The sequence below is a fragment of the Lepeophtheirus salmonis genome, chromosome 1 (genome assembly GCF_016086655.4).
Source record: "Lepeophtheirus salmonis chromosome 1, UVic_Lsal_1.4, whole genome shotgun sequence".
In the NCBI taxonomy this organism is placed as follows: Eukaryota; Metazoa; Arthropoda; class Copepoda; order Siphonostomatoida; family Caligidae; genus Lepeophtheirus; species Lepeophtheirus salmonis.
Genome location: NC_052131.2, coordinates 32,792,151 through 32,807,061, shown reverse-complemented (window position 1 = coordinate 32,807,061; position 14,911 = coordinate 32,792,151). Strand labels below are relative to the sequence as shown.

The 14,911-nt window shown below is 32.5% G+C and overlaps 2 protein-coding genes across 2 annotated transcripts; one reads left to right on the top strand and one right to left on the bottom strand.

The window, feature by feature from the left end:
* Positions 1–375: 375 nt before the first annotated feature.
* Positions 376–2,226, bottom strand: LOC121124525 (galactoside 2-alpha-L-fucosyltransferase Sec1). The gene is made up of 3 exons (XM_040719689.2): positions 1,867–2,226; positions 1,540–1,755; positions 376–1,469 (listed from the first exon to the last, which is right to left on the bottom strand). Exons 1-3 carry the CDS (start codon positions 2,130–2,132, stop codon positions 914–916), a joined length of 1,038 nt encoding a protein of 345 aa, XP_040575623.1. The 5' UTR covers positions 2,133–2,226; the 3' UTR covers positions 376–913.
* A 10,563-nt stretch (positions 2,227–12,789) lies between these two features.
* On the top strand, positions 12,790–14,096 carry LOC121124512 (uncharacterized). The gene has a single exon (XM_040719679.2). It carries the CDS (start codon positions 12,834–12,836, stop codon positions 13,932–13,934), a length of 1,101 nt encoding a protein of 366 aa, XP_040575613.2. The 5' UTR covers positions 12,790–12,833; the 3' UTR covers positions 13,935–14,096.
* Positions 14,097–14,911: the final 815 nt, after the last annotated feature.

Genomic DNA, 14,911 nt, shown 5'->3' with positions numbered 1-14,911 from the left:
GTAAAACTGTGGACTTTTGAATTTTTTGAAATGCCTGTAGATGTTTGAATTTTTTTTTCCAAAAAAATTACTTCATGAATTTTTTTTTCAAATAGCTGAGGATTTTTGAAACTTTTTGGAAAAAAAATGAATTCTTTTTGTAAAACTTTGTAAATTTTTTTCAAAAAATTTGATTTTGTTAATAGTTGTGGATTTTTGACATTTTTTTTCCAATAAAATGTAATGTTTCAGATTTTTATTAATAAAATTAAAATTTTGGATTTAAAAAAAAAATCCGAAAACCAAAAAATAAATATATATAATCCTGCGAACTTCCCTACTCTGTTAAACTTTAGGAGGAGTATTAGGAGTTAGTGTAATCCACAAAAGATTTGTGCATTGTTTTTTGAAGGCTACCAGAGGTATGTAGTAATAACTAATAATGTCTCAATCTGTTATTGTCCTTGATAAATTAATTTGTTTATAGTTTTTATGTTTCCAAAAACCACGAGCAATTATCAAGAAATAAAATAATAAATACTATTCCCTCGAGGTTTTTCATGCCACTTGTTGTTTTGTACAATGTAGGTACATAAGTATGCATGAATAAATTGATTTTTTTTCCCTCTCTCAAGTCCATGGTCAATGCTCCTATCTTTAAAATCTTCATAAAATGGATTCTACATAATGCATTACATTATATGTTCGTTCTTCTTATTGTGTTTAATTCTTCTTTTGGTTTCCTCGACTTGTATAATATTAATATGTTCACGAAAATCTAGGTTAATATTTCAATTTTAATTTTATACGCTCGTGAGGTGGATTTTTATTTTATTTTATGAGATCCCCTTATTTTTCAAAATTACAAAAAACCTCAAAAAAAAAAAAAAAACCATCGCATATTATGTACAATACAACGTATTATAGATTCAATTTAATAATCATCCAATGCAATGGGTCCATACTCAGTATAATACTCTCCACCCACAAGAATGCTGACCCAGAGTGAGTACGTTCCTCTCGTCACAATTGTTTTATTGCACTTGATAAGGAGTGCCAAGTCATAGACTTGATCCTCTAAATGAACATTCACTCCATCCTTTGTTCCCTTGCCTACGAAATGAATGTCTTTTTCATTCCCTAATCGCTCTCGTCCCCAATCCATGTCATCGGACACATATATAAATACCGGACGAGCCTCCCCTTCCAAATCCTCACGAAAATATTCCATAGCATCTTTGAAATAACTTAGGGGAAGAGGATCTATATCAAAGTTCACTTTCATGAATTCATGATGATCAGTGCGACGATTATGTATGCTGATGAATTCGAGAGGAAGATTACCAGGAGGATAGCTATCTGCTATGGCATTTAGGGCTGCATCCACAGAATCTGATATATGCTTTGGGAAGAGTCGATTACTATTCTTGAAATTCTTGGACATGGCTTTATTGAAAATATCCTGCTCTTTACAGTGATGATCTTCAGGTCTAAAAGAGATATAGGTACATTTAAAAGTTATATAAGCAAGTATATTTAGCGAGTATTATAAATTTATACCGATAACCCCAAGGGGTTTTATCTGTTTGTGGCCAAAGGAGAATAAAGCGCCCCTTGCGATAGCTTGGATCATTGTAGAAATCCTGAAAGTGACCCGTGTAAGACTCCCATGGAATATCTTTCCAGTTACAAATTTCTTCTTCTAAAACAGGGAGTTGATTGAATTCCGGAGTAAAGTATAGATCTAGAGTCTCTCGGCAGTTTTGAGTGATGTAACTGACATAAAATGAATGATTAAGACATAATAGTTCAAGTATATAAATATCCTATGTAGGTATAATTATTATCCCTACCTCAAATTGATTTATTTTTTTTCAATTATTTTACCTGTTGAATCCAAAGGAGACCTTGAACTGATAGAAAAGTGCGTAACCTAAAAGTTGATTACCAAATCGTCCCTTGGATTCTCCATATAAAATAGAAGGCTCATTTTTAAAATTCTGGAAATCAATTGTCCTACAGATTTTTGACTTGAGAGGAGGGGAAGATGATGATGGGCTCCCGATTCCGCAGTCTTCCTCGCCGTTGGCTATGGCTGCAAGTTCAACAATAATAGAAAGGAATGAATATAAGCATTTATGCCCAATGTTCATTCTAACTTTTTTTTAATTAAAAATAACACAATATGAAACTACATGAATAATCACAACAAATAAAACAGAAACACATAGGTAACTAAATGGATATTTGCTGAATACTTTATTTCGAAGGGAGTTTATGCTGAGTATAGCAATCCTACCTTTGTTAAACCCTAACTCGTTTGTTACAAGTCATTAGACGTGGAAACCATTTATATATGTAGAAACAGTACAGCATACATTACTCGAGACAAGGGAAAATAAGTGTACGGATATGTTAACAAATGATTCAAATTATGTACTCTTTTTGTCAAATTAAAATTTATCATAGTTATCCTAATTTATCCATGATAAAATGTATGTATTGGTTCGACAATTTTTCCAGCAAAAACTTCATGGATGAAATTGCAAGTGTATAATAATAACTGTGTGATTAAATTGAAAAAAATGCGAATGTTTTAGTTACGGTTCCAGTGTTGCAAACAGCCTATTGCCTCATCAAAAAAGAGATAAAACCATGATGTTTTAAAAAAAGTTAAAAATCGAATTTTAGAGGCGTTGCATGAAGAAAATAATTCATTTTTCGATCAACATCAGCAAGAATCCCGTCAGTTGCGTTATGTTTTTTTTAAATTCTCATTTTCTAACCAAAAATGATGGGTTTGATTGGTATAAATGATTACACCCAAACAAGGACTATATGTAGCATTTTTCATCATTGAGTGACAATTTTTTGGTATATTAATACTTATTTAAAAAAACAGTAATATATTACAATAAATTATGTAATGATTCTGAACATTATCGGTACATATTAATATAATACGTACGTTGTACATCTTATTGGACTACTAAAGCATCTCTTCAATAAACAAATAATCCACTTTTTTAGCTTTTGAAATTGAGGTTATTTGCAGTTTATAATAATACACGATGCAATCCCATATTAATTACTCGCTCAACCTTTCCTCCTCCTAGAAGTTAAGTCTATTATTACCAAAATTAATGAACCATTCTTCATTTAGTAATATTAAGGATAAATTTCAAAGCTTAATTCAAGGTGCTAATTCGTGTTCAATTAATCAACGTTGTTCAGAGACAACCATCAGGGGCGTCGGTTGTATTAATTTTTTTTGGGAAGCTTGGTTAAAAAAGCCAAAAATTAAAAATTTTGCATAAAATTTTTTTTTTTAATTTTGAATTTTTTTTTTTAAGTACACAGCTATTCATAAAAAAAATTAAATATAAAATCTTAGGGGACAAAAAATTCAAAAATCACCAGCTATACAGAAAAAATTAAATTTTTTGGGAAAAAATATCAAAAATTTAATTTGAAATATTAAATTTTTTGAAAAAAAAATCAAATATTAAATTTTCTAGTAAAAAGAAAAAAATATTTAATTTGGGGAGGACTTCAGCCCTTCCAGCCCACCCCCTGTGTTAAGAATGTCTATACTACAGCTAATTAAACAAAGAAGAAATAAAGTTGAGGTACGTCATCAAGGAGCGAACTTTTATCAGTTTTAGGACTGGACTGGACTGGGCCGAGACTTACCTGGAAGGGACTGCAGTCCTCAGTCCTAAATAGGGATGGACACAACACTACCTATCTTAGAGGAGCAAGAGTCATAGAACATTGAGAGTTTATAAATTTAAAAAAACATATTATTTAGTAGACGATATTTTGCTAAAAACATTAAGGTGAAGAATCAGTTGTTATTTAAACCAATAACAATATGATAAGTGATATAAATCCCGAAAGGGATCCGTGTATGTAGAAGTTGTTGATTAGGGTTACTAACTGTTCTCTATTCTCTAGGTTTGTCCTCCTTTGACATCTTTCCCGGAGCATCCGGTAAGTTTTTTTTATATATTCCTCATTTTCCCCGGTTTTAAATAGAGTAAATTGCCTATGTAAGAAATCGACATTCAAAATAAATAAATTTTGAATTAGAGAAGGACAAAAATCCAAAATATTTATTAAAAACAAAACGAATACAAAGTTTTAAATATTTTCTTCTAAGGCAAGTGTTCTTTTATTATAAGATGGTCACCGTAGTTGAGATTGGGTTGAGATTATACGTTTCTTAAGAGTTGTATGAGAAGCAATATAATGGTATATATATTTTATAAAGTAGGAATGCCCTACCTGTTTAATCCCAAAATTCCTACCCTTGATTCCCTAGATAGCATCAGGAGCGTGTGCAGGAGGTTGTCTGGAGCCCCCCTCCATTTAAGCAATTTTTGCTTTTAACTATAATTTTTTTTTTTTTTTGATCAGGATGAAAAAATTTGACGTGAAAATAGGCATAATTTTTTTAAAGATTTATTTTCTTATAAAAAAAGCTCATTTGGGCCAATAATGCAGTAGATCAAAAAAATTTTAATTTTTTTTTGTGAATAGTTATAGATTTTTAAAATATAATTTTAGAATGATTTATTTTATTTATATTTATTTTTTTCGAAATTTTTTTTCTAAAATTTTATCCGAAAAACTAAATTTTTGGAAAAAAAAATTCAAAAAAATATTTATTTTCTAGGAGTAACTATGAATGTTTGAATTTTTTTCCCCAAAGAATTTAATATTGATCTTTTTTTCCACAGTTTTTTTGTGAATCACTATAAATTTTTGGAATTTATTTTCCAAAAAATTTGAAAAAAAATTCCAATAACCCCCCAAAAAAAAAAAAGATATATATATAATCCTGCGGACGCCTTTGAGCATGGGAGTCTTCATTCACAGACTAAGTCTAAAGAGAACACAATCCTTCCCAATTCTTTTGAGACTCATTTTGCTGAGTAATGATGAAGTACTACTACTACTACCTAGGAACTTTGTAGTAAGTAGATATGGGCGGCCGGATGACAACAGTATATTGTACTCCCTCATCCCCTCTCGTTTTCTTTTCTTTTAATGATGCAACATTGAATGATTGTAGTAGTAGTAGTAGTCCTAATCATCCTTTCCCAATGGAGTGAACGCGTGGAGATAAAATAACATTTTTAACAGTTATGATGATAATATTGATGATTTATTATATAGTATTATCATATAATGACACTTGAAGAAGTTGAATTTATTTTCTCATGATCCCTATCATACACATTATTCATTATTTTATTTCCATTTTACAGTTACTTGAATGATTTCACTTTAGCATGTACATGCTACAAGGATCGAATCATTGGCTCTTACATAGAGGCGGGGAATTTGAAATTTAATTTTTGAACTTTTTTTTTTTAACAGACTCCTATTGCCCCCTCCCCCCCCAAAAAAAAACAACAACAACAACAAATAACCATATATATGTATAACATCTTGTTTTGCAGCCTTTTTACATATAAATTTATAAAATGTTCCGGAGCAACGTTACTCATTGAACTCGAGAGAAAATATTCTCTTATACTGAATGTACGTAGGTTCGATTCACGGTTACTTCTAGAGAAGGAAACATGCATACTTGAATTACAATTCCTAGGTCAGATGAAGTAATTGTAATACTAGAATGTTTACGTTACTTAATCAATACTACAGCATCTGACGAATTAAAGAAACAATTATTAAAAAGATTATAATTTAGTAAAATAGCATATGTTGAAAATCAACTCTTTTTTTAAATGAAGAAATCCAATAATTAATCAGAATTTATACGTTTTTGGTTCCTAAAATGATTAATTTCAAAGCCCTCAAACTTATTTTGGGTTCTTTTTAAATCCATAACTAGTATGCTATACGGTCTCAAGGGCTTCTGAGGATTTATATTTTGGATGATGCTTGGTTTTTGGAATTTATTGGAATGTTGATAAGACTTTTCTTTAGTTCAGTATTAAATAGCTTTCGATTCCAATTCAAGTATCCAGTCATGGACTGTGAGATAAAGTCAAGTTGTAAGTCTTTAAAAGATGGAATCAAGTACGAGTCAAGTCGCAAGAATCGAGTCAAAGCCCCCACAACTGTTTTTTGATACACTATGCCTTCGTTTTTGACCATTTCACAATATGATGGCCCTAAATTATATAAGCAAGTCCCTTTCATTAAGTTTTTACGAGATGACCAAAGTGTCATTAAATAAAAGAAAATAAGGAATTCACTACTCATTGTAAACATTAAAAAATATATATCAAATGAGTAACAAAGTTAGTTGTCCCAAAAACTAAATAATAAACAAATCATCCAAAAGGACTTTCACGAAAAAAAAAAAAAAAAAAAAACCTAATGAAAAAGCAATCAAATTTATGAGGATTCTTAAAAAATATTAAATGCTAAATATTTTTATCTTTTGTACACGAGAAATATCCCTCAACAAACTGAGTCCGTATGGAAGAAACGAGATAAAAATATGGCGAGTTAAGAGAAAAACTCTCTTGAACATTTTGAAAAATATATATACCACTTAGTTGTTGGCAGAAATGTATAAAATATGGTCTAAAAAGCGGGAGATGTTTTTTCTAGAGGGTAATCTGAACAGGTTTTTTTATTTTCCAACCCTGTTATCATCATTCTTTAAATTTTGAAGATCAGAACATCTAGTGGTGTGCGTGTGTGCTTATGAAAAAGGGAGAGTAAGAATGAAGGGTTTTTCGGGAGTTATAAGTCCTTATAGGACACCGAGTAGAAATGAGGATCGACAGCGGAGTAATTCCACACTAAATGTATGTCCTTCCTATATACAGTTTTGTGTTTATTTATTTTCTCTCGTTGCTGATCGTAGCTGAACTATCAAAATGCATGGCCGATTCCAGCAGTTGTCTTCAGATTTGGAAAGATGGTGTACCCAAGCACCTTGTGTATGCTTCCTGGCCAATTTTCTGTCAAGTCTTTAAAAAAGAACAGAGGCAACTTCTTTTCATCAGAGGCCACAACGCCAAGGACCATTGTTTGGACAGCATATTTGGTGTGGTAAATCCGTATTCTTTTTTTTCTGCAAGCCAGCGGCCGTTCCGGCGGTTGTTGAATTGATCAGCTGTGAAAATATTTTGTCTGAGAAAATGTTCACAATTGACCCATTTGCCTTGATCCATGTGAGGATTTTTTTGAGCCTTTCGAGCCTCCTGTCTTTCATACCCTCTAACAGAAGGTGGCGTGGGATTCTTGGGAAAGAAACTAATCCGATGTTGTGCTTTATAGCCTCTCTGATGGTCCTAGGAGCCACAAAGAAGTCGTTGGTGAGGCGATCCATGGACTTAGTGGGATCCTTCTTTATATTCTTCTCCAAACTCAACAAGAACTTCGTATCCCTCATTAAATTATGCCCTCTACGTCCTGACACCCTGGAGAGATCTTCTCTATTTTTTTAAATCTTGGCCAACTTAAAAACTTGGCTGATTAAATACTTAACAATATCTGTAATCTTCATCACATCAACTCCAGCATATAAGAGATCTGAGATGCTTTGCCTTTTTGCTTGTTCCTCGCTCACGATGATGGTATGACTTAATGATTAGAATAGTTTGTTTGAATAATCACTCAACCTTTTCATATTATTGAGAAAATAAACATTAATTAACAGTCCACGTTTTGCTGCTCTACCGTATATACAGTATATATGTATATATATATATATTTTTTTTGGTGAGGGAGCACCGTTTTGGATTTTCTTAAATTTTCAAAAAAATTTCAAAATCATTCAATATTATCAAAATTTTAAAAATGAATCGTCGAAGAATAAAAAATACAGGGGTTTCCATCATAGGATTATATTTTTTTGGGGGTGGACTTGGTTTTGGGAATTTTTTTCCAAGAAAGAAAAATTCAGAAACTAAATTTTTTTTTTTTTTTTTTAAAAAAAAAATACAATTTCAAATATTATTATCTTATTTTTTTTTTAATTTAATAAAACCTAGATTTTTCTCAGAAAATAAGTCATCCATACTTTAATTATGAGAAAAATCGTTTTAGCTTGCTTTTGTATTGACGGTCAGATGTATGTTACATTGTAATAATTATATTGATGGAAAGAAAATGGCTTGTCAAATAATAGTATGTTCAAAGTATCATTTGTCTTTTTATCTTAGGGAGAGATCCTTACAGCGACTGCAACAATAACAAAATAAGGATAATTGAGGGATTTGAAGATAGTATGTAATTACCTATGTACATTTAACAAAAAACTAATAAAATAAATATTTAATACCCTGTTATCCACCCTCTGATATCTCCCAACCTTTCCTCAGAATATGAAAAAAGAAAAATTGATTATAAATATGTTGGCACTAGTAGTATTCTAGTATTCTTCCCAATTACTCAAAGTTAGGACTCTTTATTAATAGTATAAAGACATTGTTCAGAGTTTAATGGGGCGTGTTTACTTACTAGCATTTTTTTTTACATTCCCGAAGAAAGTGGCGCCATCCCACTTTTTGTATTAGTAGTTTGCACATTGTTTATTAAGAGAACTTTGTACATTTGCACCACCTTGCAGTTTGCTCAGTCATGATCCCTTAGCAAAAGTAGTGCGATTAAAACTGTCAATGTTCCGAACACTACTTATAAATAGCAAGATTGTATGAGCTGTAAACAACAGCAACCGCCGCCACTGAAAGAAAACAAAAAATGATATGATAATCCTAACCATTTGAAAGATGTTAGAGAGAAGACCAGCTGAGCTCTCATGAAGTTTCATCAAGCATCCGGCTGAGGTAGGAAATAAACATAGACTTATTACTCCCCCACGAATCATGATTGTTACTCTCCGTCTTTACTTTATACTTAGATGTTCTCTCTTGAAGAATAATATTGGAAAATAAAAAATAAACACTCTTCAGATTACCAACTAGAAAAATCACGAATGAGTTTCGGTCATATTTTATACAACTTTAGTACTAGTAGAGCAATTGTCAACAGAACGGATTTTAATGTGAATGAGGACAAATATCTAAAATTATAAGAATCTACTGTCCTTTTTTTTTTCTTAAATTTGAAATTAATATCGAATCGTTTTTACGAAAATAAATTCGTGCGGGGAGGAAAGACAAAATGCAGGGACATTTTTTTTTTTTTCAATGATTTGAATAATATTTTATTTAACAAAGCATTTATTATTCTTTATATTCCTTACGACCTTTTTTTTTAAAGAAAACAAAGTATTTTTAGATGACTTTTTTTTAGAAGATTTATTTGACAAAATGGAAAAAAAATCCTAATTCAATCTTTCCTCAAAAAGATCAATATAAAACAGCAAAAAATCGTAGACTAATATTCCAAAAGATTCATCAATAACTAATACAAAGAAATAGGACATGAGAAAACTAAGAAAACATCAAAATCTTCAAGATGGCACAGAGATCAAGAGTCTACTAAACAAACAATTATTTACTATATCCATAGCTAGCTTTAAAACAGATAATTTGAATTTAACCAATAAATATTATTTCAATCACTGAAATATAAGGAGAAAATGTATTTATAATGGTGGAAAAATCGAGAGTTGTTCCAAAAATACGGTGTAATATAGATGGATATTAATGTCTATATGGGTAGTGGCAAAAGGGAGCTAAGCAAGGGGTACACTCAGTTAGGATGGGGCGGTTCAAACCTGGATGCAATGCTATGGGGTCTGGTTAATTTACGTAGATATACTGGATTTTTAATTACACCCCTGGTTCCTAAATCCATGCACTAAATATGAAATGTTCATTTGAAAAACATCAAACTAACAATAAGATCTTAATTTGGCATTTATCATAAATATAGAGTTCAATGTAATTATCTTGCTAAAATAACCGAATATGGTGGCTTGAATAAGACAATTTTGCCTTGTGATTCCCTAGTCAATAACTTTGGAAATTGCAAGAACCTTCAACTATTCCAATAAAATCTACAGAAGGTAAGAAGTGACTTATATTTTTTAACACAAAATCACTTAATAGTTTGCAATAACTATTTGTATGCAATAGCGGAATAGAATAAATTATGGAGAAAAGAGAAGCACATTATCTTTAAAGTCTAGAATGACCTTGACCTTGTTTCCAAATCACAAAAGGGACTCACAAGTAATAAAGAAATCACTAATCAGGGATGAGGCTTAAAGTCTCTATGTTATATGATTATCCATATACACCATATATTTTTGCTTTATATGCATCAAGGACACTTATCAAAGAAATAGTTTTCTTAGACTTTGAGACAAAGCAGAGTAGGGGTTAAGGAGAAAAGGACTCAAAAACTTTAATTGAGGAGCAGTGGATGGAGGATGAGAAGGCTCCCTTTCCTCACTAGATCTTTCAGTGAATTATTCTGTCGTTTTATGGAACTCCATAGTTCTTATATGTAGAAGTATACGGTGATTTCGTAAAATATCTGAAGGAATTGATGTATTCTTGAGCATTGAGGCACTGCTTCACGAGGTCAATAGTCACTATCATAGACCGTGATGTGAAGTGCATTTGCACAATTCAGGATACTTTCATTAAAGGAGATGGTATCCACCGAGTGAGGCACAAAGAGTTAGAGGCAAGATCCCTTTAACATGAAGTTGAAGAGAGCATCAGAAGACGTATTGGATATACAAATGGATAAAATATGAATTCCTAGGAACGGAAAGGATGGGTGGAAACAGAAGAATAGATTCGAATCGATGGTATTAAAGATCCATCCAAATCATTATGAATTAAATATATAAACACACAGCTCACAACTTTTTTATTCTTCTTCGGCTTCTAGTATTTATCTATAAAACTTACCAGTAGTGGTTAACACTCAACTTGGTTCTTTTGTGATGTGATCAAAAAAGTTGTCAGCTAACGTCAACCAGACTGCGTTCCAAGTTTCTCATCAACACACCTTATATATAGTCACCTTGGGCTAACACAGTGTTACATCGCTATCATACAAATATTTTTCTGTTTTTTTTCTCCAAATCAGTTTTCAGTTCTCGAGATCGCTGCTCATGCTAAGCCGTGAACAATTCCCGATAGTTATTCGAAAATAGTTCCATAGTTCGGAAGAATGCGCTAACTAACAACTGAATTTGGGTATTTTTTCTTTCTAGAGCAGTGGTCAGGGAACAGGGGCAAATTACCCCACATGGGATAATTTGGTAATGAGAGTAGATGTTATTTCCATACAATAAAGAAAGACTTTTACTTCTTAGTGTTGAATTAAATAAACATCAGCCACTACAGGGGTGTCCTCAGGGGGGAGGGGACTTTGAAAAGTCACTCTTCTGAAAAAAATATTATTGTGAATGATTAACTTTATTTAGTGGTGGAGCCAGGCTTACAAAAAGTAGAATTTTTTTTTAAGGATTTCTTTTTTAAAAAAGGTCATTCGATCAAATTATGCTCTGGAGCAAAAACTTTAATTTTTTCAATTTTTAATAAAAATTGAAAAAACCAAACTTGCACTAGTTTCGAGTAAATTAATTTTGCTCAAAGTTCTTTTGGGGTAATGCCAAAAAAAGTGACCCAGTCGTGTTCTAGAGATAAGATTGGGTGATACAATAAAGATATTATCTCGCAAAAACAAAAATTGTTCTGAACTACATAGATTGGATGAATTAAAATTATCTCCTGTTAAGTAAACAATTATTGAATAATAGTTAAATAGTTGTGTAGAATTGATTAACCTCTACCAACTGGCTATAGACTTTTTTGTAGTTTTATAGGGTGAAAGGTTGCGAGATACAATAATAGTAAGAATGTGTAATAGGTACAAATGATTTCTAATGGCCTATACATACTTTTAGCTATTTATTTAATAATATTGATGGCAGTGTTATCTCACTAACATACAAATTTACAGTGTAAATTTGTGTGACTGTTGACTTTTTTGGTGTTCCTCCTTATGGCTGTAGTAGTTGTTCAGAATTCGATGGGTGGAATTCGAATTAGCTTTTGTTTAACAAGCTGTGAACAATTACTATAATAAAATAATAATTTATAATAATTGCATTGGCTAACTACAATTTGATTATTGGTCTTTTTCTGTTTCTTTTTAGAATGAAGACTCGGAGATACAATGAAGATAACGACGTGCAATGAAAAGAAAATCCATTTCAAAATAGCAGAAATACTATTGATGATAAAAATAAAAAAAAACTATTGAAAGGAGGAGGGAAAATGCATTCTATTTATTTGACAAATAAACCAAACTATAAATTTGCAAATTTTATTTTTATCTTCCTAAATTGGTTTTTACTCATTTATTTTTATTTCTTCAAGTACGTATATCAAAAGTTGAGGAAATTTATTGACATAAACCTACCTAATCTATGGTTGTTGTCTTCCGTTCCTTAACTTTCCTCATTTATCAAGAGGAAATGTTTTTAAAGTAGATTGACCATATTTTGACTTACAAAAAAGATTAGAATTTTTTTCTTCGTTAACTGTATTTGAAAAGAAATCTTTTTTTTTTTTTTTACAAAACCCATTTAACATGGAAGTAAATCGTAGCCACCCGGGTAAGGCTAAAGAAAGAGCATGTCCACAAGGGAGATGATGCATGATGGATGATTGTGTTTCGACCTTCAGATAGTATAATATCCTTAAGTTTGCTCATCGTGTTGTTAAAAAAAAAAAAATAATAATAATCTGAGAAATGTGTTTTTGCCGACAGAAAATTTCTTCATGATCAATACAATACTTATAAGAAGTCATAATACTACGAGGAATACTCTATAGTAATAATTAAACTCATCGGAAGAGCAGACACTTGCGCGCTATCATTCATAGCATAGTCCTTGCGTGTTCCTTTCCTCCTCCGCCTTTTCTACATATATGTTTTATGATGATGTAAAAAAAGGAATCTGCATCACTCGGTTAGTCCCCTTCGGTATGTACACCTCCTCGCTTGGGGACGAGGAGGAGTCCCCTCGACTCCGAGGGTTTTTCCTTCTTGATGATCAAGTTAATGATGATAAAGAATGGAAATCACTGGAAGGGCTCCAAGACAAAGTTGTAGATGAAGAGGCTCTCCATCTTTTTAATCCTGAAGTCCTCATCCCTTCATCGTCTCCTCTTCTGGAGGACAGAGTCTCCTCATTTCGACGCCATTCCTGTTCTCTTTGTGGAAAAGTATTTCCCTTTCTCAGTAAACTGACTCGACATCTCTCGACTCACTCCAAGACCGTAAGATTCAACTGCACCTCATGCAACAAAAACTTTTCTCGAAAAGATGTCCTTCAAGCTCATGCTTCAGCACAACATGGAGATACCATGGACCGCGCAACTTCCCGGAAGGAGTATCCATGCCCCAAATGCAACTCCTCTCTCAAGAGCTCAAAAGCTCTTGAGAGACATCTCCGATCTCACGATTCCCGTATGGGAACATTTTCCTGCTCATTTTGCTCCAAAGATTTCCTGGATAAGCGGAAATTTCAAATGCATCTACGCCTTCACTCCTCTCCTAACTACGCATGTCATTTCTGTGAGGCCAAGTTCCTACAAAAAGAATTCCTAAATCGCCACGTATCTGCCGTTCATGGCCGACTCACTCCTTCCTCCTCTCCAAGTCTCCTTCACATCTGCTCTTTTTGCAGTAAGGGATTTTCTCAGCCCGGGGGCCTCTCAAAACATGTAAATAGATTTCATATCCGTTTAAAGGCTCACCCCTGTTCTCTCTGTGAAAAGTCATTTCCAACGCTTAGTCAACTCAAAATCCATTCCCGTTATCATTTGAAGACTCGGCCCTATGAATGTTCCCTTTGTGAATCCTCCTTTGTGGAGAAGGGGCATTTGAGTAGGCACTTTCGAAGGATCCATGGGGATGGACTCAAGCCATGGGCATGTGACTCTTGTGACAAGACATATTATGAAAAGTACGAATTGAATCATCATTTGAAGGAAACTCATGGATCTCGCTTCACTCAGTCATCTTAACAAAACAAATACCTACATCTTATGTCAATCACTAATTAATTAATTATTCAAGTCATTGATTATTGTCTTTAAAGTCTTATTTGTATTCTAAATTATGTAGGTCCATAACGATATAATATACGCATTGTGTCCCATTGCAATGTATTACATAGTTTCAAAGTATCTCTCCGTATACGTTCATCTTATATCTACATCTTCTCTCATCTTTCTTAATTGGGGTATAGACAGATAAATCAAGAGGGTGGCTGGCTACTTAGGCTCTTTTTTCTTATTGTTTTTCTATCGTTCCGTTTTTTTTTGGTTTTTTTTTACCTGTCAAAATATAAAGTCCTTTGATTAATTTATTGTATCTACCTATACGTTTATATTTATAGAGTACATGTATATTTCGTTGCTGAGGAGATACGAGAGAGAAAGAGAAAAAAAACGGAAGAACATTTTTTTTAAAGGATCTTTCAAGTCCTAATATTGATTAATTATGTATGCTCCTTTGCTTATGATTATGATATTATATGTAGAGATGTGAAAAAGGTCAAAGTTAAAAAAAAGAAGAGAATATAAAAGTATGTTGGTAACATTGAGAGAGGATATAACTCCTGACAGAGATCACAAGTGATGAAAATCCGCTGTATTTTGTAGCTTGCCACTTATTTTCTTTTTTTGACATTGGCAAACTGAAGAGTAAATTTTCTTATCCTAAGGTGTTGTAAGTATTATTTAATTCCTGAGGAGTGAACTACCTTTTCTACTACATTCAATAATATTCAAAACCTGAGTGAACATTCGTGGTTGCTCATAAATGACGTAGAGTGACCCTGAGTCCTTGTTGGCCTCAGAGTAGAATGGAGGACCGACATCGGTATAATTTTTACCAATGTCCTTCTTTATTTTCTTTTACCCCTCCCCCTCGTCACAGCTCCTAGCAGCTGATCCGATGAAAAGGCATGACAGCTAAGCTTCTCTCCTCCAAAACAGCC

What these genes read in the sequence shown, in the direction of transcription:
- LOC121124512 (XM_040719679.2), top strand. Translation starts at nt 12,834, where the DNA reads ATGTTTTATGATGATGTAAAAAAAGGAATCTGCATCACTCGGTTAGTC.
- LOC121124525 (XM_040719689.2), bottom strand. Translation starts at nt 2,132, where the DNA reads ATGAACATTGGGCATAAATGCTTATATTCATTCCTTTCTATTATTGTT. An exon ending in GTCTCCTTTGGATTCAACAG is followed by an intron (nt 1,756 to 1,866) that starts GTAAAATAATTG and finishes ATTTTATGTCAG; the next exon opens with TTACATCACTCAAAACTGCC. An exon ending in AAAACCCCTTGGGGTTATCG is followed by an intron (nt 1,470 to 1,539) that starts GTATAAATTTAT and finishes TATCTCTTTTAG; the next exon opens with ACCTGAAGATCATCACTGTA.